We start from the raw sequence: 23,841 nt of genomic DNA on the forward strand, positions 1-23,841 counted from the left end.
CGTGGGGTTACTGTGTGTGTGGCTGCCCTCTTGGTTACTGGATTGTAACTTGGAACATGAAAGGATTCTTAGAGGCCTTGTAGACCAACCTCTCATTTTTAACTTGAGGGTAGAGAGCCCCAAAAAGTTAAATGATATACATGCCCAAGGTTGCCAGGTGGCAGGGCCAGGATTCAAGCCCATGTCCTGTGACTGAAAATTTAGTGCCCTTTTTACTGTACAGCTTATCATCAATATCCTCTCTAAAATATGGTGCTTAGAACTAAGCTCTGTGCTCCAGAGGTTGTCAGTTTGAGAGCAGTCTCTTGGCCTTCGGCCTTAGTTTCCTTGCCTAGAGGTTGGATGGAATGATTTCTAAGTCTCCTTCAACACAGAACATTCTATATTCTCCTAAGGTCCATCCTTTCTGAGTCATCTCCTTGGTGAAAATGTCCCAAGAGTGACACCCAGTGGTTGGTCTTGGTTATTGTAATTCAGTCTGTCTAGGGAACCCAGATTCTCAGTCCCTTTGAGGGCTGTTAGCAAAGTTGAGTGATAGCGCCACCTGTGGCATTGCAATGAGAGTTCATAGTATCAGGAAGGGGGAGAGTGCTTTCAGGAATTGTATAGTCTATGGGGCATCTAGGTGGCGCAGTGAGTAGAGCACCAGCCCTGGAGTCAGGAGGACCTGAGTTCAAATCCGGCCTCAGACACTTGACACACTTACTAGCTGTGTGACCTTGGGCAAGTCACTTAACCCTAATTGTCCTGCCTTCCCCCCTGCAAAAAAAAAAAAAAAATCCAAGGAATTGTATAGTCTAGTTAAGAGAAGAGAACATTCAGATGTTGAAAAGTACAAATAAATTACCTTTCAAAGATGTCGGCTGAGAGAGATGCACTTGGAGGCAACCCTTGGGGTTTCATGGGAAAATGAAAGTGTGGGCTGGATTTAGAGCTCAGAGAAACGTAAATATAGAGCTGAGAGGGACTTCGATACCATCTTCTGGTCCAACCCTGTACACATAAGAAACAGACCCAGAGAGGTTAAGGAACTTAGCCAACATCAGATACTTGAATGATAGTGCTTGGATTTGACCCCAGGTCCTATGACGCCAAATTCGGGGCTCTCTGTACTATATATGTATAGCTTCTCATTGGATCTGGAGCTAGAAGGGACCTCAGAAGTCATCTAATCCAAACTCTTTCACAATTTGCCCAAGGTCTCACAGGTAAGAGGTGTCCAGTCTGCGATTTGAACGTATGTTCTCTGATTATAGAACCAGTGCTTTCTCTTGTACTGTACGTGTCTCCATTGTGGGTAACGTGCCCTGGATGAGGAAAGAATGGAAAAGGAGGTATTAGCTCTACCCCAATCTCATGTTGGGCTTGTGTCCTTTCTGTTTCAGCCCCCCATGGGTGAGGAAGGCAGCCACAAGAGGTACGCAGCGCCGGCAGAAGTCAGGAAACGGTATCCGTCCCAGTCTTCCAGCAAACCGGCCACAGCGCCCAGCCAAGCCCACGTCCCACCTGCCAGCCAGTCTGCAAGGGAAGATGCCAAAATATCAAGCCAGCCCTCAGACACACAGACTTTGGGAAAGTGAAGGGCTGTTTCCCACTTGGACTTGGGGAAGGAAGGGGACAGAGAAGGTCATGAGAATGGAGAGGTTGGAATGAAGGTGGACAATCCAAGAACAGGCCACTGCAGTGCACACAACTTGACAACAAGAGACTGGCTTCTGGCCACTGTGATGACCCATCAAAAGGAGACTCCCATCCGCACCCCTCTCTTTCCCTCCCTTTCCCTCACAAGTCTTCTTGTCTTAGCTTATTCGGCCCGGGGTGGGAAGGGGAGAGTTTGAGAGAGAGATATAGATATATATATATAGATATATATATGTGTGTGTGTGTGTATATGAGTCTGTGTGTATATCTATATGAGAGATACAGATATACACACACACGCATATATGTTGTTTTAAATTATTGACAGAATTTCGTCCATATTACCAAAATCACTCTTCAACCCTACAGCTGGCAGCCCACAGCCCCTGCTGCCTGGTCCCAGAGACTTTTTCCTCTCTTCTACCCCATCAGTTCTACTATGCAGCCTGCACAGAGCCCTAGAGTGCCATCCCACCAACCCATCCCCAGGCTGGCATTATCCTGTGGAAACTGCCAATCTCACAGTCAAGTGGAGACTTCTCCCATTCAGGAGCCATGGACCTGCCTGACTCCTAGGAGAATGATCTACACCTTCATCTGGTGGCCTTCACCACCATTCTTAGTCCTCCCTATTCCCCACCCTCTTCCCTTATCTCCCATCCCTGCTTTGCCCTTTGAACTTGCAGACCTTGGAGGAGGAAACCAAAGGATCCGGCCTGGGGCTGGCCCAGTGAGTGGCTGCTTGGGGAGGGAAGGCAGGGCCCTCCCCCTCTCTCACATACACTTTCCAGTCCCTACCCCCTCCCCAAGCCCGGAGAGACGCTGCTCACTGAAGAAGAGACCCTGTTAAAAGATGATTTATTTTATTTTACTTTTCTGTCCCTTGACAAATGACAAAAAAAAGGACAAAACTTACCACAAAAGACCAAAAAAAAACCCCGCCCCAACCCCAAGCCACAAAAAGCGACTTCTTGCCCTTTGTTTTTTGTCCTTAAAAATAATATTTAAAAAAGTTGCCTTATTGTGGAGTGGGGATTTGACACACACATGCCTGTTTTCCTCTATGGAGTCAGAAACCTGGCCTGGGATCACAGACTAAAACTGACTTGACATCAGGAGTTGTTGCTCTGGTCCTTGGCTGGCTGGATGTAACTGAGTTTCAACAGGCTGGAGGTCATCCTTGGGACTGAGATACCACCTGCACAGCATCCTTCTCCCCCCACCTCCCACCCCCTGTGGCTGGAAAGGAAAGCCGCAGCTGTGGAGGGGGTGGTCCCCCTGGATACCTGCCATTGCATAGTTTGAAGCTGACATTCTGTGTATGTACTGTGCTGTTGTCGTGCCGCCGCCCCCCCACCCCCCTACACCCTGCCTTTTTTTCATATGCCTCCCCCCAGGGTCCTGAACATCAGTTGAGAGGAGATGTGGGCCCCAGAGTGATACCTCCATTCCACCCCACACACACCCCCACCCCCCATCCTCTTGATTTCCATCAAGGAAAGTGGCATCATGGGTGTTGGAGAATCAGTAAGCTCTGGTCTTAGGTCAGCTTCTGCCTTTTGAACTCCATGTGCTTCCTATGGCAGTAGGGGGAAGCAGAGCATATTCTCCCAGGTTGCTGGGTTGGCTAGAGGGGTGGGTTGAGCTGTCCATAGGGGCCATTGAAGACAAAGTTTTCTTTGTCCTTGTCCCCAGTTCCCATCTCCTGGAATTAGTCCAGTCTGTTGAAGTCTGGAGCCATGGAGTCGGCTTTGGCCTCCACTAGAGGCCAAGAGATTTCTTCTCTACTGTGTTTCTCATGGTACATATGTATTTTGGCCTCTGCTTTTCATCCTCTACCTAGTTCCTAACTCCACATGTCCTTGGCCCTTGGCTACCCCATGCCTCAAGGGAAAAATGTGGCTACATTTGTGGGGAGTGGGAGGGGTGGTGTTATAAAGGTCAGAAATGGGAGGGAATCTCCCAGGACAGACCACCCCAGCCATGTGGTAAAGGCTACACGTGGACCTGATGCTCTGGCAGCCACTTAGCTGCTAACCACTGGTCAGGTCTCTGGGTGGTAATGGAACTAAAGGAATGAGTGAAGCAGCCCTCTACCATCATGAGCAAAGGTGGGTGATGGGTAGCAGTTAGGTCCCTCCATAATCAGAGAAGGAAGGCACAAAGGGAAGTGAATGTCTTCAGCACTTTCAGTCTTACTGTTAAGTTGCCATCCCCCACTCTCACTTCTTTTCCCAAGCTCTAGAGTTTGGTCTTCTTTTCTAGGTCCAAATCAATATTTGGAGGGTAGGAGACCACTTAGCAGTAAGAGCCGTTGATAGAATTAGTCTCTATAGCCCATTGTTGGACTGGAGCTAGCTTCTCTGCTAAAGGGGCCTAAAATAGCACCCCACCTTTTATTTTGTTCTTAGCTGCTCCCCCATCCTAAAAGCATCTTAGGTTTTGTCCTTTCTGTTATGTGTGGCCCAGGAGCTGGTCAATAAGCTCCTCCAGCCCTCTGGGGACCCAATCACATCTGAGGCAACAGAGTTGGCAATGGAGGGGAGTTTGCCTAGCCTTCACCAGGGCAAGGGTTTCTGAGGCCCCGTTGCCCTGGTCTGGTGCTTGCCTTGGCAATGGACTCCACTGGGCATTTCCCCCCACCTCCATTCTTCTCTCCCTTCAGACTGACCAGCTCTGGTACTGTATCTCTGACACCACAGTAACCTCAAAGCTCAGTCCTCTGCCATACTTGGGGTTGGAAAGCAGGGAGGGCCAGGATGAGCTAGAGGCAGGGCAGCTTCCCACCTCAGCCATCCTACAGTGGCTGGATACCCGGATTGCCTGCTGGGATTTCTCTGTGACTCCCCCACAATCTGTACTTGGCTCAAGCCTCAGTTCTCTGGATTCTGCTCTTGGGCCCATGGCAGGAGTCTTGTGAGACTGCCCTCTTTGGTCTCCCTGACTCCTGACAAGGAAACTCCCTAAAAGAATGTTCTCTGGATGGGTATGTCAGCACTACATCTCAGCTCACAGGTGGGAGGGTAGGGGGAAATTTTTTTTTTTAACGTTTCAAAGAGTAGTTTACATCTAAACTTTCTGAAGACACTTGAATCTAGGACCGACTTATCTGTGACAAGCATGCCGGGGGGGCTAGGACCTCCAGGCCTGCCCTTCCATCTCCCCCCAAGGACCCCAAGACCTGAGTCACAAAGCAGCTCTACGTTTCCTCCACAGCCCCCACCTACCCATCCTCTACTCCCATAAAACAAAAAGTCGTTCCATGTCCTGGATGGTTTCACTTACTTTCCCTAGGTTGGCTTGTTCCAGTAAGACCTTTGGCATTAGCCTCTGAGTAGTGCCTCTTGTCCACTCCCACCCTCTGCTCTAGTTTGGCGACTGCTAACCTTCCCTCCTGGTTTGCCTTTGCAAGAAGATGCACTACCAATTCAGATACTCCCCCATCCCTAGCCTGGGCAACTGTGACTCAGACATGGATTGGTGCTGAGCCCTCTTGGGAAAATTTTCTTTCATTACATTATAACTTTTTCCCTTTCTTGAAATTTTGCTTTTGCAACAGGACAAACAAAAACGAAACCCTGGCTGCTCAGAGGAGGGGAAGCCAGCCCACCTGGGGCCAGGGATGTAGGGGTAGAGGGGACAAGCAGGGGCCAATGACTGAGCTACACATGTATGACTTCACCAAAACTCGGGCCAAGAGCTTCGGTAGTCTGGCTCCTCCCAAATTGGAACCCATTGTTGTCCCAGGTCAGAAGGGGATTTCCCCCTAAAAAAAAAAAACTGCACCCCTCTTCAGCCATGTTGATGGTAAAGGCAAAACTTAGCCTGTTTCCCCACCAGAGAGGAAAACGTCGTCCAGCTTTGCTGTAAAGGACCCACCTTTCCCTGATAGGACATAATCTTACCATGTGCTAGAACATCACATTTAAAAGGACAAAAAAAAATGTAAGATACTTGAATGAGCTTGTATTATAACATTAATATTATTCAGAGTATCTGCTTTCCAGGCTGATGTGATTCATTCATTATTCTAGTAACGCTTTAGTCCTTTGTAATTTGTGGTAATTATGCTTTTTCCTTTTTAATACAAAAAAAATGTATAAAAATAAAAATTTCAAAAGACCATCATGGTGGCTGCTTTCTCCCACCCCAGAACGGGAGCAGGGATTGGATTGGGGGCGACAGAAGGATGGAGAGCTGTTCCTGAGTTGGAGGAAGCCAACCACAGAGCAAGAGCTAGGAAAACTTAAAGAAGACATTTAATACAAAAGGTGATTTTTGCAGGCAGGAGTCGCCCATTGACAGCAAGCGTCAGGGAATTGTCTCGATGTTTTTAATGGTTACATAAGATGTTCTATAATGTGCAGTGGCTGAGTTGGGGGAGTGAAACATGGTGGGGAAAAGGGCATTTGTCTCCTCATCCACTTTTCCTCTGTACCCTTCAGTTCTGAACTTTTATCTTGTGGGAAGTATGAAGTGGAGAACTTACAAATAACATCCAAGAATCTTAAGCCTGCCTGTGCTTTTATTCCTGTGCCATGAGTGTTGAGGTGGCTAATGTGTACCTGTTAGAGTAACAGGAGCCCCAGAAGGGATGTTCATGATGATTCGTTCTATAGTCAGTTTCAATTCAGAGTTAGCATAGTTGGAACGGATATACTTTTTTAATAACAACATGGACCTGTTGACTTCTCAAAGGCCCCAGTGATAGTCTTATGGCAGAAATCCAGGAGCTAGAAGGACATTAAGACATTCCATCCAGCCTCCCTACCTTCCGACTGATTAGTGCCGAAACCACAGGTAAGCAATTTCACTAGTGTTACTGCCAGCCTTGGGTGAGGGCAGAGAAGGATCAAGCCTGGCACTGTTTCATCCTTGTTTAGAAGGTGGGAAAAGGTGAGCAAGATGGCAGTACAGTTATGAGTTAGTGACTGGGTAATTGACAAAGTGTCAAATTAATAGGTTTTATTTCAACTCGTAGGATATCTTAGAAGAGTGCCCCGGGGCTCTTTCCTTTGGTGCTTGTCTGTTTAATATTATTGACCAATGACACGAATGAAATATAGTTGTATATCAAATGAGGATGATGGAAGGATGGCTACAGTGTTGGATAACAGAATCAAGATCCAAAGTAGTCTTGACAGGTTAGACAGGTAGGCAAAATCTGATACAGGGACAGGTAAATGTAAAGTTAGGTTAAAGTTCATGTGACCCCTGGTAGCATGTAAGCTCCTTGAGGGCAAGGATGGTTTTATTTTTGTCCAAGCCCCCACCCCGCTATATACTATGGTGCCTTCCTTAATACTTTTTTGTTGAATGTGGGGGGTGGGGGGGAAAGACCACCGAGTCTCAGTGGACTGGAGTATTGTATTCAGTTCAGAGTGCCATGTTTTAGGAAAGGCATTGATTGATACGAGGGATCCAGAACAGTGAAGGCTTAAAATCGAGCTATTCAAATATTAGTTGAATGAACTGGGGTGGTTTAGCTTGGAGAAATAAAAGACTTAGGCTTATAGCTATCTTCACATATTGAAGAGACTGGGGATGAAACTTACTTTACTTGGGCTCGTAGAGTAACACTAAGAACAACAGTTGAAAATTACTTGAAGTGCCTAACCACTATGGTTGTTCAAAAGGGTCCTTCCAACAGGCAAGGCTGCCTGTTAAGTTGAAATTCTCAAAAAGAGGCTAGGTGACCATTCTGGGAGAGGATATGATAGAGGGGAAGCAACCAGGTGGCTCACTGAGCTTGGAATCAGGAAGACATCCTCATGAGTTCAAATCCAGCCTCAGACACTGATTAGCTATATAACCTTGTTTGCCTCAGTTTCCTCATCTGTAAAATGAGCCAGAGAAGGAAATGGCAAATCGCTCCTGTATCTTTGCCTGGAAAACCCCAATTAGGGTCACCAAGAGTTGGATACAACTGAACAATAACAGAGAGAAGATTCCTGTAATTCAGTTTTGGAATGGATTTAGGAGGGGCAAGAAGAGATACAAGGTCCAAAAAAGAATCTGCTAAGGTCATAGTTTGCTTGCTCCTTGATGGTCTACGTCACTGGTGTCAAATAGAAATGGGGGCCTCTAAGCTACATGAAGATCCCTGCCAATGTGTGTTGACTTAGAAAATCACGTATTAATATTATCTGTTCTTTTGTTAAAACATTTCCCAATTAAATTTTAATCTGGTTCTAGCAACATTCAGTGTTGTCCACAATATATTTAACAAACTGATCCACATCAGTCTTTTTCCTAGCATGGTTCACAAGGGAATTAAAAAGTGGGGTGAATAACATATGACACCTGAACTTTGGTTTCTAGCATGAACAATGGCTACCCCTAACTATGGGCCTCACTCCTTATGCCAGATAAGTATTGCAAAAAAATATTTTAAGACATTACTTTGAAAGTATTTTTAGTTGAAAGAAGATTTATATCCTGATCACTTTTTGATATGAATGAAGCATGATTGCAGGTACCTCTCAAGTTTTACTAAAAGCAGATTTTAGGAATGGGGAGCATAGCTTATGGTAGGATTAATGTAGCAGTTAAAATTTAACAGTTCAGATTTAAGTGTATTTTCTTGGAAAGTTAGGCATGGCATACTGGAAAACAGAACAGTTGGGGTCAGAAGACCTGGATCTTAGTTCCATCTCTCCACTTCTTAAATGTATGACTTTGAGCAAGTTCCTTCCACCACTTACCTGGGGGCTAGGGCCTGTTGTGGGGAAAACTTATCTGCCATCTAAAATTAGGTCAGTCTTGCTGTTCATCCTAGAATTAGAAGCTGAGTGCTCTATTCAGAGTAATCAATGGGGGAAAAAAAGTTTGCCAACTGTTAGTTGAAACCACTGCAAGCTAAATTGAACTTTGGGGATGCTTTGGTATGGTGTATTGTGAAGACCCCTGAAGCACATCTGGGTGGCCTGGATTTCCTTTCTCCCCATGCCAGTTTGTAGCCTTGATAATGGAGGATAATTTCAGGGGCCTGTAGTGGAGAGGACAGAAGGGATGGAAGATGTGGGCTAGGGCTAGGAGATTTTCTTGTTTTTCTCCCCCATCTAACTCAGTGGTCTCCTGAGCTTATTGGTCTGTTATGTGGAGTGAGGACAGCACTTTATAAACCAAAACCTATATAGGCAGTAGTTGCTGGCATAACTCCTTCTTCTGCAGGTCATTAACACCACACTGAGATCTTCTGGGGAAGGGTCAGCAGGGGAAGTAAAAAGAAGCCTCCATAGTACCTCCTCCCCATTTTTCATAAGGTATTGAGGTTTACCTTAGAACTTCAAGAAACTGGGTTGGGCTAGGGGGTGGGGGTAGGGGTGGAAATCCTCTGTACCAACCCCCATACATTCCCTTTCCTTCCCACTTCAACCATCACCTCTATTATGTGTTTGAAGACCAGGGTTGGTGTAATTAAAAAAAAAATACTGGTCTCAAGAATCAGAAGACATAGCTTTCAGTCATAGCTTTTATATTTTGTGACCCTGGGCAAGTTGCTTTTTACCCCTGAGCCTCAGTTTCTCCAGTTGTAAAAAGGGCAAAATTCTTGTACTGCAACTCAAAGGTTTGTTGTGAGGAAGGAAGGCACTTTGTAAACATTAATGCACTATTTAAATGTGAACTTTTTTGCACATAGGTGCTGAATAAATGTTGGTTGAATTCTTGAACTGAAGCTTTTTTTAATTGTTTTTATTTGCAGGCATAGATGACAGGGGATAGAAAGGCCGCAGCCCCAAACTCAGAGTGGTACCCTGGGACTAAATGCAGGCAGCCCAGCTTTTATCTGGGGGTACTTTGAGATATTCTTGAAAGGATCCTTGGGAGACAGCTGAAGAGAACCTCTCTGGCCACGATAAGGAAAGAACTTATCATGTCCTGGGGAGTGGGAGGGTAGAAAAGGCGATGAAATTTGAGACAGCATGGTACAGTGGAAAGAGCCCTTAATGTGAAGTAGAGGACCTGGATTCAAATCCCAGCTCTGCCAATTGCCACTCTTATGACGTTGGGCAAGTCATTTTTTTCTGGGTCTCAGCTTCTTTATCTGTAAAATGAGAGAATTGGGCTCAATAATCTCGAAGGGCCCTTCCAACTCAATCTTAACATTCCATAGGCTCACCCTACTAAGGACCCACCTATAGGGTGAGAGGCAAGTGGGGGGGGGCAGGGTCAAGCTGGTTCCTATCTTAAGTTCACTTCAGCAGCTGCAGGGTGTTCTAGAGCTGATGCAGGGCCCCTTTTTGGATTCTTTCGGACCTCTAGGGAAGGTGATAGGGGTTTCTGCCTAGGATTTCAGCTGCTTCCTTTTTGTCCTAGGTGTTCAGTGAAATGCCTCCAGGAACTGAGGGGAAACTGAGAACATACCATTTAGGGCCCTGGCTGACTGTGCACCAAGGACTAAAATCTTTGGATACTATCTCCTTGACCTTGAAAGTATCATGTTAGGGGCACTATGACCAGGGCATCTTTGGGGATGTCTTCTGTTACTCAGCTGGGCAGCCAGGGCTTCTTGGGTCATGAACCCAGGGGGCGCTCTTTGGGTCAGAGTTTTGAGGATTGCTCAGGACCTGAACTAGAGGCCTTGTTCTCCTAAATGGGAGAATATCTTAGCCATCAGGTTGGGGGAAAATTGGAACATCTTTGGCAGGAACCTTGATGTAGTGGCTCTCCTGTTTACTTAACCTGTGGGACCTTGACCAAGTACCTCTCTCTGGGCTTTAGTTTCTTTATCTATACAATGTAGTGGTTGGACTAATATCCTTTCTCTAAATCCCATGTTCCTGTGATTGAGTCTGTTCAGGGCTGAGAGAGAAGTGCTAAAATCAGCCACTTCCCTGACTTAGAACCTAGAGAACAAGAAGGCATGATGGCCATCTCTTTTTCCACTTTTCTTTCCTTCCAACTTTCCTGTCTTCCACCATACCACTGGAAAGGCTTCCCATGGCAGCTTCTGGCAGCTGAGTAACTGTTAGGTTAACAAGATTTCCCCATAAATTGGAGTTTAGGGGCATACCTTCCTTTCTCCCTCCCCAGCTCTGCTCTTAGAATCTGAAGGGAACTCAAGAGGACATCTAGGCCATATGTAAGCAAGAGCTGTTCCCCAAGTAGTTATCCAACCTACACTTGAAGACTTTAGGGCTTAGGGCAGTTCATTCCACTTTTGGATAGCTCTAATTGTTAGGAAGCATTTGCTTCTGTTAAGCCTGAATCGCCTCTTTGCATATTCCATGGCTCCTGAGTCTAGCATGACAAACCTAATCTAATCACTCTTCCACATGATAGCCCTTAAAATATAATTAGGACATCTTTCCTCATCTTCTCTCCTCTGGACTCAACATCCCTTGTTCCTTCAACCAGTTCTCATCTAACATGGCCTATAGTCCTCTTAATAATCCACTCCAGTCAATCCATAAGTGAACCCCATCAATGGGGTTGGAAGCCCAACCCATTGCCTTTTTGCTCTCCAGATTTTAGTGTTTCTCTTAAGTGACAGTACTTCATGAACCCCACCCCACCATATTATGGCTGATATAAGGATGTTCATTATGGCATAGCTCTAGGAAGAGAATTGGGGTTGGTACTGTCTCTGGCTCCTTTCTCCTGCTTCTCTAGGATGCCATGTTCCTTTGCCCCACTCTGTCACAATCAGGCAGTCATCAGGGAATCTACCTGTCTCATTAGAAAGTCATTTGGCAGAATTATCAGCTCGGGTTTATCAAGGGAGACATCCTAGGTCTAATGGGGATAGCCCACTGCCAGGAGCAGTGGGGATGGGGGCCAGTAGCCCATGCCACCTCACTCTATCTTCTTGGGTGGGTCGGGGATGCTCTCAGAGAGAGGAGTAAGGTTCAGCAGCAGCACATGTCTTTCATAGGCCTTCGTTTGCTTGAATGTGGTATCAGTCCCATGAAGATGGTCAAGTACCCCCAGCACTCCATAGCACTGGTTGAATCTGGCAAGGGAACAGAAACAGGGCTGCAGTTTGTATACCGAAACAGTAACAGCTCTCATTCTATAGCATTTTATGGCTTACAAAGTACTTTCCTCAAACTAACTCAAGATGATAGGGAACACAAATATTTTTGTCCTCATTTTACAGAAGAGGCTCAAAGAATGAAGTGACCTCCCCGAAGTCACCAAGCTGGTAAGTCACAGAATTCAAGAACTGAAAGGGTTTCCAGCAGGCATCTCATACAGTCTCGTGCAATCTTCATAGGAGTTCCTTCTGCATAGAATATTTGTGTTGGAAGAGACCTCAGAGAGTATCTAGTCCAGTGCGTGCCCAAAGCATGACTCTCTTCTGCTAAAAACCTCCAGGAAATTAGGGGACTCATTCATTCACTCCCAAAGCAGTGCCATTTTTGGACAGGCTTGCATCGTGAGAATTGCATGAGATAACAGGTGTAAGTTATCACTCATTATTTGCCTTAATGCTTCTCTGAAGAATCAAAATTATGGGTGACCCATGATGGGAGAGGGAGATGCATGGTAAATAGGGAGATAACTACGAATAGGATATTGTATAGCATCAATAATGACTTGCACCAAAGGAGTGTCCTCTAAGATGTTAGCTCATAGAGACATGACTGGGATAGAAGTGAGCCCATTATGTAGCCAGAGTAAGGCTGGACAGTTCAGGTTTTGCATTGACATCTATGAAATGTTTGAAAGACCTTGAAGAAGGACTCTGGCCTGTTGGTGGATCTTGCTATGAGTGAAGTACTTAAGGAAACACAAATGTGAGTGGTTGATATCCAATTCAACCATTGGTAACCAGAGAACCTTGTGATCCATATGGCTTTCCCAGCTCTGATTGTTTGCCACTTGGATGGTAAACAGCATGATTTAGTGGAATCAGTAATAGGGTGCTAGTCCTGGCTCTGACACATGATAATTTTCTGTCTTTGGGCAAATTAATTGATCTCTCTAGGTTTCAATTTCCACAAGTTGTGGGTTAGATTAGATGGCATCTAAGGTCTCTCTCTCCTCTAAATAAATCACATAATCTCTACTTCTTTTCCTGTTTCAAATCAAGGACAAAAGCCCCATTTTGTGATCCCATGTTCAACCATTCGGGCTGGCTGCAGAAGGCAAGGGAGTAGAAATTTCATATAGTTCAGATCTGGGCTAATCCATAGAGTCAGGGAGCTCTTGAGGAGGGCCTTACCTGAGGTGATGGTAGTCATGGAATTCCGGTGAAGGCAGAAAAGGCAGGTGGTAACCACAGTGAGAAATGGTGGTGATGATGAGAGCCAAGGAAAACCACATGGTGATGGAAGACAGGTGAGAGCCCATTACCATGGGACCCACCATGGCTGGCAGCATGTTGGAGACCTGCAGTCAGGAAACAGCTTTATTTTGAGGAGCAAGAAAGGAGATGTGGAGGGCTGCTATTATGAGAAGGGGCAATGGAGGCTAAAAGAAGGGATTTAAAGAGATCTGTGTGAGAAATATTTGAAGGAAATGGTGTGGAGGGTGTACGCTGGGGAAACTAGGCATTGACTCTTTCCTCTCTTCAATCAGCCCCTTAAGACTAATTCCACCTGGTGGGGCCATGTTTTTCCTAAGAGGATCCTAGGACACCAGTGGGTCTTCAGAGACTTAGAGTCTGCTTGGATGATAATCTTGAGAATGGAGGAGGAGGGAGGGTAGCTTAGAAATGAAGTGGCTTTTTGATGCATCCTAGACTAAAGAACTAGAGAAGAATAAATCCAGTCTGCCTGAGAAGTAAGTAAAGGTCTCTGTTTCTGTCCCTAGGTAGGTGGGGAGTAACAGCCTGAGTCTCTGCTTACCACATGCTCTACAGGGTGAGCATAGAGAGAGACCACACCGATGGGGGCCGTCCACTCATGATGTTTCTTATGGAATCGCTTATAGAACATGGGGTGATGAAGAAGCCTGTATTGAAAAGGAAATAATCATCATTCCCCTGCTTGATAAATAGCATGGAAGGACAGTAACAAGCCAAAGGACAGGAACTGCTTCTGGAGGTGCGTCCCATACTTTACAACTGAGGGACTCAAGAATGTTCCTGAAGCCATCCCAGGTCTGTGAGTTGGAGGTGAGGGCCTCATCTTATTTAGCATATAAGAATCACCTGTACCTCTTGATTCTTTTAAGGTTTACAAAGTACTTTCCTAAACAATACTCCTGGTTTAGTAACCCCATTTTTATAGATAGGAAAACAGACTCAGATAGGTGAAGTCACTTTGCCAGGGTCAATAATAAGTGTTAGGGATGAGATTCAAATCTAGATCCTTCTTGGTTCAAATTCCAAAACTCCTTCTAGTCACAGTGGTCCCATGATGCTTAGATCAGAGAGAGGCTGTTCCTAGACCAAGGACTTGGGCTTTGGTCTCCTGAGTTTTGGCCTCGAGCTCTGAATTTTAGTTTCTTAATGTGTGAAATGTGACCCAGACCATGATGAAGAAGTCTGCTCTTGTCCCTTCCCAACCCAGCTCACCGGTGTGAATAGTAGAACATGACTTCTTCTATCAGTATGAAGACAGACAGCTCCAAGAGGAACCAGTGAAAGGTGGGCAGCTCAGGGCGGCAGGGATCTTCTCGCCACTTGAGGAAGGTATAGAAGAGCCCCAGCATGGGGAAGGAGATGATGTACTGGTTGCAGAGGACGATAACAAGGGTCTGGCGGAGTTTTATGGGGTCTACCTGCACCAGGAAAGGAACGCTAGTGAACCAAAGGAGGTTGTGACCTTTGGGTTGGGCCAGTCCAATCTGGCATAGGGCAGTGGGACCGGGGTAGGGACCTTCCCTTGTTTCCTTGGTAGGAGTCCCATCCAGCTGACATAGCACAATACCCTACAGATACTAAACATCTGTTGATACTAATAATAATAGTAGTTCATGTATGTATATATATATGTATATATATATATGTATCTTTATAGTCTGAGGATTACAAAATGCTTTCTTCATAACAACTCTGTGACATAAAGAGTAAGCATTCCTATCCCTTTCTGAGGGCAGAGAAGCAGATAGGCAGAGTGACTTGCCCAGATCAATCACAAGGTTCATCTGTAAGTGCTAGAGCCGGGACTCAAAACCTTATCTTCTTTGCAATGAAAATCATGAATACCCAAAAAATGTCACTTCTAGTTCCATAGTTTTATGATGGTTCCACCTAGGAATGTGCTGGTAAATATTTAACAACTGGCTCTCCAGGGGGAAAAAAGGTAGGTGTGAAACAGTTTTAAGTTTAATCTGTATTACTGATCTTCTTTCCATTACTTTCTTAAGTCTAGACCGGCGGTGTCAAACTCAAATAGAAAGGGATTCTTAGAGGCCACTTATTGAATTAGAAAATCACAAATTAACATCATCTATTGCTGTACTGCATTTTTATTTTGCTAAACATTTCTCAATTACATTTTAGGCAGGGAATTTTGCTGGGTCCTTGCTGTCTGTAGGGCACAAGTTTGAAACCTTTGGGACTCTAGACCATCAACAAAGCAATAAACTGAGCCCTGTTTTGTAGCAGTGTAAATGCTCACACTGAAAATTTAACAGTTTGCCTACACATATACAAAACCTATATCAAATTGCTTGCCTTCTCAATGGGGGTGAGGGTGGGGAGGGTGAAAGGGAGAGAATTTGGAACTCACAGTTTTAAAAATAAATGTTAAAATTGTTTTTACATGTAACTGGAGAAAAATAAAATACTAAATTAATATAAAAATTAACAGTTGCTTTCAAAAGCAGTTCCAACTGTCTCCAGCACACCCTTGATTTCACCCATGGACATACGTAATTGATAGGCTCCTCACAGCCTCAGCCTGCTTTCCCCTACCAATGCCACCAAGACTGAAGTAGTTGGCAGTGTACTGCCGGGATGGTTTACTGGTAAGACCCCTTTCCCTGACTGGAAGCCTGTATACTCAGAAGTCTTCTAATACCTCTAGTTCCTGTGCAAACCTAGTTTTCCCCAAGGCAGATCTTTTTTGGTCTGAGAACTCTCTGGATTTCAGACTATATCTTTGTCAAAGAGGAGCAGAAACCTAGCACCACACCTAGTAGGGAAGATAGATCTGGGGAGGTCCCCAGCTATATCCCTCCTGCCAGCAATTCTCATAACATGCTACTGGAAAAGGTCCAAGGTCCCAGAGTAATGTTTCTTGTTTAATTCTGTGAGCCTCACTCTGCTCTTGAGCTATAGAAAGTAAAAGTTGCCTTTGGTAGCCCAGTAGGGCGTCTGGCCTCTATACATGGGGGCCGTGTTCTTGGCTGAATCCAAAATGGGTTAAAAAGAAAGCCATGGCATGTCTTGTCCAAATGGGGATGAATCACTCTATAAACTGGATTCTTATCACAGCTGTAGTATCAGGCAAAAGGCACTGGACTTTTCTGTTTCTTAGAGCCTCATATCTGTTTTATTTGTCTGATATCACCCCTCCACCTCTGTGCTCTTGCTCTTCCCCTGGTACCAGGGCATTGAGTAACAATGGAATTCGCTCAGAGTCCAGAGGGCATGATCTCTTCAACCCCCAACCAGTAAATATTGTTTGTTCTGATACCTATGTCCTACCGGGGGATGAGAGTCAGGAGGGCTGAAGCATCGTGGAGTCAGTGGACCTAAAGCCTCAAATCCTACCTCTCCTGTTTTCTGCCTGTGTGACCTTGGGCAAGTCCCTTCTTTCTCATCCTCAGTTTCCTCATCTATAAAGTGAGGAGGTGAGAGTTGTATTAAATGACCTTTGACGTCTCTTCTAACTCTAAATCTTATGATCCAATCCTATTTTGAAACCAAAGGCCTAGTCACTAACAATTTATGGTAGTTGTCTATGTGTGGGGCTTACCTTTTTTTTGCAGTTCCACCAGTCTTCTACCCTGTCCTGCCTCTCCCCACCCCCAAAATGCCATGAAGACTTCAAAAAATCAAAGAAAGACTTACAGGATCATTCTTGCCATCTTGAATTCGGTAGCGGGAGATAAAATGTGGCTTCCCAGTTGTGTCCACCACCAGAAAAAGGGCATTAAAACTCCAAAATAATATGGTAGGAATAAGAACTATACCTATGGTGAGGGAGACAAAGTAAATGCTAGTCAAAGCCAGCCCTACCTTATCTATTTCTCCACCCCCCAACTTTGGCCCTTATAGGGTTGGAATATCTTTGAAGAAACGGGCCTGATTTTCTGATTTAACCAAGAGGGCAAGAGGCCCTTTAAGCCTGCAGGGTCTGCAATGATTGAAGTGGCTGTACTTTAGTTCCTTTGGGAAATATACCATTAAAGAGCTCTCCAGAGAGATTCTGAAATGAAGGAATGAAATGCCCCCTTTCTTGGAAAATGTTTTCATCTGTAAACTAGACTGCTGAACTCAATGCTTCCTTTTTCAGTCCACATCAAGGGATGTCGCATAGAGAAAAAGAATACTTGGTGAGGAAAATTTGGACGAGTCATTCTACATCTGGGCCTTTTTTTCTATCTGTTAAATGAGGACCAACTAAACTCCATAAGGTTTTTGCGGATCATACTGGATAATATATCACATGTGAAAGTTATTTAATTCAACTCAACAATCATTTATTGAGTCATATGTACAAGGATTGAAAGTGTAAAGCATCATGTGACTATAATGGGTTATCAAATGGCTTTTTAAAGATGCAGTCTGCAAATCCTATGTCCATTGTCCAAGAGTACCTCCAAGGTCATACCAATAATTAGTAGCAGAGCTGGATTTGAAATAATTTGCCTCTCTAACGATCACCTGTTACCTCTTCTAGAAAGCCATCCTATTCTACCCAAAGACACAATGATTTCTCCTTTCTCTGAATCTGGGCCTGCAGGGTATGAGAGAGGCACAGGAGAAGTATTGTCTTCCTCCCGCCCAATTGGCAGTGATCCTAGTGCTATGCAGTATGGTCCAGCAGAAAAACTCTTAGGAAACTTGGGTTCTAATCCACTCTGCTCCATTTCCTTTGTATTACCATGGAAAAGTCACTTGAATCTCTGGAAGTATGGCTTCCTCATCTGTAAAATGCATTTGTAAAATGAGGAAAGTAATCTGTTACATGACCTACTCCAACCAAACCTTTGTATGAAAAATGTTTTCTAAACAAAAGCACTTAGAAATGTGAGCTGTAAACCTCAGTTTCCCCTTTTGTCAAATGGGGATAATCCCTCACTGTGCCCTTAAGTTTCACTGACATAATAAGTGTGAGTACGCTTTAGCACTATATTTTTGAGTGGCTATGAAGTACAGTTCGTATCGTCATGCAATTTCCATTCGAAATTTCCTAATTTGTTGAGGCCTTTACATGTATCTACCTGATAATTATAAGAGTTCACAAGGCTTTTATCTCACGACAGTCCCAGAAAGTAGGTAGTGAATATCTTGTTATCATCCTTTTTCAGATAAGGAAATTGAGACTCAATACTTGCCCCAAAGTCACATAGCTGATAAGTGAAGGAGTCTGAAGCTCAAACCTAGGCATCTTGGGTTTGATACCAGTAGTTTTTCCACTCCAACAAATGATCCCTCACTCTAGTGATCTCTGTATTCCTCTAAGCTCAGGGCCTTGAACATAAGAGATGTTCGATAAACATTTGTTAGGCAGACAGTTGAAACCTAATGGGATTTTATTTCCCTCCTTTGAGCCATTCATTTCTCCACATTCCTTATCTTTCCCTGTTCAATATATCAGCTTCCTCCTGAGTATCAATATATTTTTTAAGTTGCTGAGCATTTAAGACACAAAGTGGAAGGAAAAACCAAGGTCCTATCCCCACACCCAGGAGACTGCCCTGTGGAATGGGACCATTGGGTAGGGACTATACCTAGAAAGAAGAGGATCCACTCCTTTCCTGCAAAAGTAGAAAGTATCTTCTCCCACTGGGCTTGCCAGAAGTAGCCTGAGGCACCCCAAAATTTCTGCAGATGCCTTCAAAGAGAGAACCCCCCAAGAAAGAGAACTTGAGCTATGGAGGAAGGTTTCATTTTACCTCTCCACTCCCCCATACACACACACACACACACACACACACACACACACACACACACACGCACACACAATCACATTCTGTCTCTCTCCCCTCTCTCCCCACCCCATCCCCCCCCTCTCTCTCTCACACACACACACCCCTGGTTAAATTCAAGCTGACTTACCAGGTGACAGAGTTCCAAAAAGCCACAGACAAAAGCAGACCAGAGCCTAGAATGAAGGCAGTCCTCTTCATAGAGCCCCAGATATGCCCCTCCTGCAGACAGGATAGGAAAATCAGGCAGAGAAAGGATGGGGTCCCACTTAGCTCAGTTTCTTAGTCATTACTGAGGGTGTATGATGGTAGGGGTAGGTAGTGATTAGCCTGACACCACACACTCCCTGTCCTCTTGTTCTTTCCCCAGGCACCAGGGCACTGAGTTCCAGTAGAATTTGCTCAGGAATCCAGAGGCCACCAGCTTTTCAACCCAGCTGGCTCTGCGGCCTGAACGTTAGACAACTACGAAATAATGTGTGTTCTGACACTTTTGATGATCTTTTCTAAACTTGATGGGAACCTCCTCATTGGGGTTTCTCTGAAAAGTCTTGATGTTAGAAGGAATCCCAAGGCCATGTAGAGTTTTTAGAGAGCATGGATTCTGGGGTGAGGGGTGGGAAAGACCTTAATCCCAGAAAAGAGGGCAGGTAGGTTTACCTAGGGATTTCAGAGTATCCTAGCTTTGTGTTGTTAGGGGAATGAGCACATGGAAGTGGATTGTACCACCAGCCATTCAGGGCTTGGGGTCCATGTGGTAAAAGAAAAATTACTGGTGATTGCAGTTTATTTCCAGAGTAAAGGAAATATTTGTGAAATGCCCCCCCCCTTTCTCCAGCCTAGGAGATCCAGTGAAAGATGCTGCGGCATCCCCCACTTCGCCCCTCCTGGTTTCCTGTCAATTCAACCTTGCTCTTCAGCCTATCTTTCTCAACATCAAAAAAAGCTGAAGGAATAAATATAGTATACATGTTTTATTATCTATCTATCCTTTCTCTGGAGCAGTAAGCCTGAGTAAAAAGAACAAGATGATTCAAGAGATTCAAGTACAGAGTACAGAGTGTTAGAGGAGGAAAGTCCCAGGATATTCAAAGTTGTAAGTTGAAGTAATTTCCAAACAAAGTCTATCAGGGTGGAAAGAGTTCTATTGAGTTCAGAGTTGTGTTATTTTCCTGAGGTGTAAACTAAGGCCCAAAGATGTGAAATGAGTTGTCACTGTGGCAGATGAGGGACTCATACCCAGGTTTCCCAGGCTGATGCTATTCTCACTATACTTCACTGCCTTTTACTGGGTATGGTTTTAGTTTTTGTACAGGAAAGATGGGGTGGGGAATTAAAGATCCCATCCAGGAAACAGCCTGATTAAGGGGGAGCTGACCAAAAGCTGGCAGTCATGTCACTGAAGCCCAGCAAGTAAGAGATTTTAAATATTCTCTCATCCAGTTGGCACAAGTTCAAATAAGTCTGTGTTGTTTTATATGCTTTGATTCTTTGAGATCTAAAGCCAGTGTCCACTGTAGTTTTATGATTCCAAAGCTATGTTTGTCATCGCCATTAAGCTAAAGAGGTATGTGACTGATTACTAACTGTCTTATAGAGCCACTGGTTGCCTAAGAAAAAGCTCTGTGCCATGGCCCAAGTATTGATCACAGATCTCCACATCATTTCAGTCTTAAGCTGCCCTTGCACTCAACTCTGTGGCATCCTCCACTCCACAATCACTCCGTTATTGATAGAGATGGGTTTTGTTGTATGTGGGTCTCTTTGTCTTTTTCTGTATCTGCCTGCCTGCCTGCTTGTCCATCTCTGTGTCTCTCAATGGACTACAATATGAGTTGACAAGGGGATGTTGTAACCAAAAGGCCTAATATCATCTGAGGCTACATTAACAAGAGTCGAGTGTCTAGAGCAAGGGGTGTGATGTTTCCACTGTGCTCTTCCCTAGTCATCCCCACACCTAGAGGTATAGAATACACTAGCATACATATGGAAAAGATGGTCAGGATGGCTAAGGGACAATATAAGATTACATTGGAAGTTTTCACCTTGAGAGGAAAAAACTTAAGGGACACATGATCACTGCCTGCAAAATATGTGGGAAAAGTTGTGATGTAGAAGGGAGAATATACTTGTTCTGCTTGTCCCTAGAGGGCAGAACCAGAAGAAATGGGAGAAAGTTTAAGAAAGTTTTGTTTTGATGTAAGGAAAAACTTCCAAATAGGCCATACCAAGTGAAATGGGCTGGCTCATGAGGTAAAATGCCCCCAAAGGTAACTTATATGTCATTTAGGCTTTGGCTCCTGACATGACAGACTTGGCTCCAATTTTGGAGTTCTCTTACAAAATCTCATTCATGCCAACACCTAGGTAATTGGGAGCTGGTGCAAAATCTTGCTGGTGGCTGCCTTAGCCAACAGGAGGCTAGGAAGGGGGTGAGAACTTCCATCGACGGTCTGCTTGTCTCTCGAGCAGTAGGCTCTCAGCTCTCTTGGGAGCACATGGGTTAAAAGAAACCAGTCAAGAGTTTATTTTCACTACAAAAATATAGAAAGTGTCCGTCACAGGAAGGGTTCGTGCATGTGCTGATTGCCTGCTGGGAACACTGCAGCACTACTTCAGGTGTGGAATGCCCTAGGTGAATCCTCAAGTCCTTTCTGAGTCTAAGATTGTATCCTCAGCTTTGGGAGCACATGTTGCTTCTTGTTTTCATTAACAGGGTGGTACAATGGTTGGAGCTTATGTTTTAAATGGGCCAGTTAAAAGGCAGCCCTAAGCTTGCTGAACTGGTTGGTTTGGGCTTTAATAATTATGCATTTTTCAGGGATTATGAAACAGAGGCAGGCCGCTCTTTTCAAATTGTTTCTTCTTGACTACTGACCTCACCTTGAATTCATAACCTTCTAGCTTTCAATCCGGGGGCGGTTAATGAAATAGTCATGGGCTGATGTTTCTCAATGTGCTTTAGGGACTCGGTAAAGAGGATATTTGAATTGGCAGGGGAGGGTGTTTTGTGGAGGTGGCATCATTTGAAGCTGAGGTAAAATCTTGCTGGTGGCTGCCTTAGCCAAGTGGAAGCTAAGGAGAAGGTGAGAACTTCCATCCCCAGTCTATTTGTCCCAAGAGGCCTATGAAAGTAGGAGAAGAGTATAGGGGATGGAGTTTGACACTTGGTTACTGAAAAGACAGAGCAGCTGCTTTATCACATAAAAGTCACATGGCCTATTGTCAGCCAGCCAATAAACATTTATTAAGCACCTACTATGTTCTAGGCACTGTGCTAAGCATTGGTGATTCAAAGGAAGGCAAAAGACAGTCCCTGTCCTCAAAGAGCTCACGATTGAATGTTGGGTTGGGGATGCTCAATTGCTATGAACAGTTGAAAAGGGTGGTAACATAGCTGTCCCGCTTTCCAAGTACAAATTTGGTTTTGCAAACTCACGTTATTAAGTGTACTGGTGGATGACGTGTTATTTCATCTTTATGCTGGGTGTCCTGAGTGAATGAAGCTATTATAACAGGTTACATCAACATGTGTTGTCCATATCCCTAAACTAAATGCCCCGTCTTGAAGGAGAAGTTACTGTTGTCTGAATTCTTACTAGGTGTACCTCTTTTTATATCTTCAGTCAGACTGGAGATACAGGGTAGTGTAGGAGAGAAAAAACAACAGGTTGAGAGTCAAGGAGATCTAAGTTCCAGGCCCAGTTCTGCCACTTCCTAGCTGGGCAACTATGGCTCTGAGTCTATTCCTTTAAAATTAAAATGATTTTAAAACTACCTACCTAACAAGGTTATCATCAAAAAAAGCAATTTGTAATCTGTAAAGTGCTATGAAAATATGAGCAGCTACTACATCTGCCGAGATCTTGTTCTTACCTGCTTTGGCCTCTCACTTGGTAGCGGGTCCCTGACTTTTCCCTTCATCTAGAAGAAGAAAACACAAATGAATGTCTCTTGTAATTATTCTCTCAGGTAATACATAGAATGGAAGAAGGCAAGAGCAGAGCTAAATGATAATCACAGAACACAGAAATTTGGAGCTGGCAAGGGAGCTTCAAATATAAAATGTTAGAAGGAGGAGGTGCTTTAAAATACAACATAGACTGTCAGAGCTAGAAGAGATCAGAGAAGCAAAGTGACCTACTTGCTCAAGGTCACATGACTAGTCTAGTCTGTGGCAGAACTGGAACTCTAACTCAAGTTTACCGGCCCAGTCTTCTTTTGACAATATAGATCCTACAATAAATTGGACTTTTTGTCCCCAAAGGAACTGATTACCTAAGAAGGCCTGTGGTCCTGTGATCACGGTGGACTAACTGAATAAGCAGCCAAAAGGACTTTTTTTTAAAAGTTTTTTTGATAAGATTATTTAGTATTTTATTTTTCCCCAGTTACATGTAAAAAGAATTAACATTCGTTTTTAAAACTTTGAGTTCCAAATTCTCTCTCTTCCTCCCTTCTTCTCCCCTCTCTTGACTCATTTCCTCTCACTTTCCCCCTCTTCCCCTCCCCCCCACTGAGAAGGCAAACAATTCGATATAGGTTATACATGTGTAGTCACCCATAGTAGTCATGTTGTGAAAGAAAACATAGACAAAAAAACCTCAGGAAAGATAAAGTAAAAAAGTATGCTTCAATCTGTATTCAGAAACCATCGGTACTTTCTCTGGGGATGGATAGCATTTTTTTCAGAGTTGTCTTGGATCATTGTATTGCTGAGGATAGCTAAGGCATTCACAGCTGATCATCTTACAATATCGCTGTTATTTTGTACATTTTACTTTACGCTGGCCCGTGCAAATCTTTCCAGGTTTTTCTGAGAGCATCCTGCTCATCATTTCTTATAGTACAATAGTATTCCATTATAATCACACACCACAACTTGTTCAGCCATTCCCCAACTAATGGGCATCCTTTCAATTTCTAATTCTTTACCCTCAGAAAAGTGCTGCTATAAATATTTTTGCATATACAGGTCCTTCTCCTTTTTGTGGTTTATGTCTTTTAGGATACAGACCTAGCAGTGGTATTGCTAGGTCAAGTGCAAGGCACATGGGGCAGCTAGGTGGCACAGTGAGTAGAGCACTGGCCTTGGAGTCAGGAGGACCTGAGTTCAAATCGGGCCTCAGAAATGTGACATACTTACTAGCTGTGTGACCTTGGGCAAGTCACTTAACCCCGATTGCCCTGCCTTCCCCCCCTCCA

The 23,841-nt window shown here is 44.3% G+C and overlaps 2 protein-coding genes across 7 annotated transcripts in view; one reads left to right on the plus strand and one right to left on the minus strand.

The window, feature by feature from the left end:
• The window catches only part of LARP1 (La ribonucleoprotein 1, translational regulator), a 55,484-nt gene extending 49,720 nt beyond the window's left edge, over positions 1-5,764 (plus strand). For all 4 annotated transcript variants that reach the window (XM_036748469.1, XM_036748470.1, XM_036748471.1 and 1 more), the window contains one exon: positions 1,386-5,764. In XM_036748469.1, the coding sequence (XP_036604364.1) occupies positions 1,386-1,580 (195 nt within the window). In that variant the 3' untranslated portion in view covers positions 1,581-5,764. The remainder of the gene's footprint in view (positions 1-1,385) is intronic.
• A 3,542-nt stretch (positions 5,765-9,306) lies between these two features.
• FAXDC2 (fatty acid hydroxylase domain containing 2) overlaps positions 9,307-23,841 on the minus strand; it is a 58,634-nt gene continuing 44,099 nt past the window's right edge. Inside the window, exons 2-10 of one of the 3 annotated variants that reach the window (XM_036750310.1) lie at positions 22,513-22,560; positions 18,767-18,858; positions 18,439-18,542; positions 16,553-16,674; positions 14,108-14,313; positions 13,437-13,542; positions 12,812-12,978; positions 11,439-11,596; positions 9,307-9,688 (exon numbers count right to left, since the gene is read on the minus strand). In XM_036750310.1, the coding sequence (XP_036606205.1) occupies positions 11,440-11,596; positions 12,812-12,978; positions 13,437-13,542; positions 14,108-14,313; positions 16,553-16,674; positions 18,439-18,542; positions 18,767-18,858; positions 22,513-22,560 (1,002 nt within the window). In that variant the 3' untranslated portion in view covers positions 9,307-9,688; position 11,439. The remainder of the gene's footprint in view (positions 9,689-11,438; positions 11,597-12,811; positions 12,979-13,436; positions 13,543-14,107; positions 14,314-16,552; positions 16,675-18,438; positions 18,543-18,766; positions 18,859-22,512; positions 22,561-23,841) is intronic. The other 2 variants (XM_036750311.1, XM_036750312.1) reach the window with 2 other exon arrangements.

The sequence above is a fragment of the Trichosurus vulpecula genome, chromosome 3 (genome assembly GCF_011100635.1).
Source record: "Trichosurus vulpecula isolate mTriVul1 chromosome 3, mTriVul1.pri, whole genome shotgun sequence".
Taxonomy (NCBI): Eukaryota; Metazoa; Chordata; class Mammalia; order Diprotodontia; family Phalangeridae; genus Trichosurus; species Trichosurus vulpecula.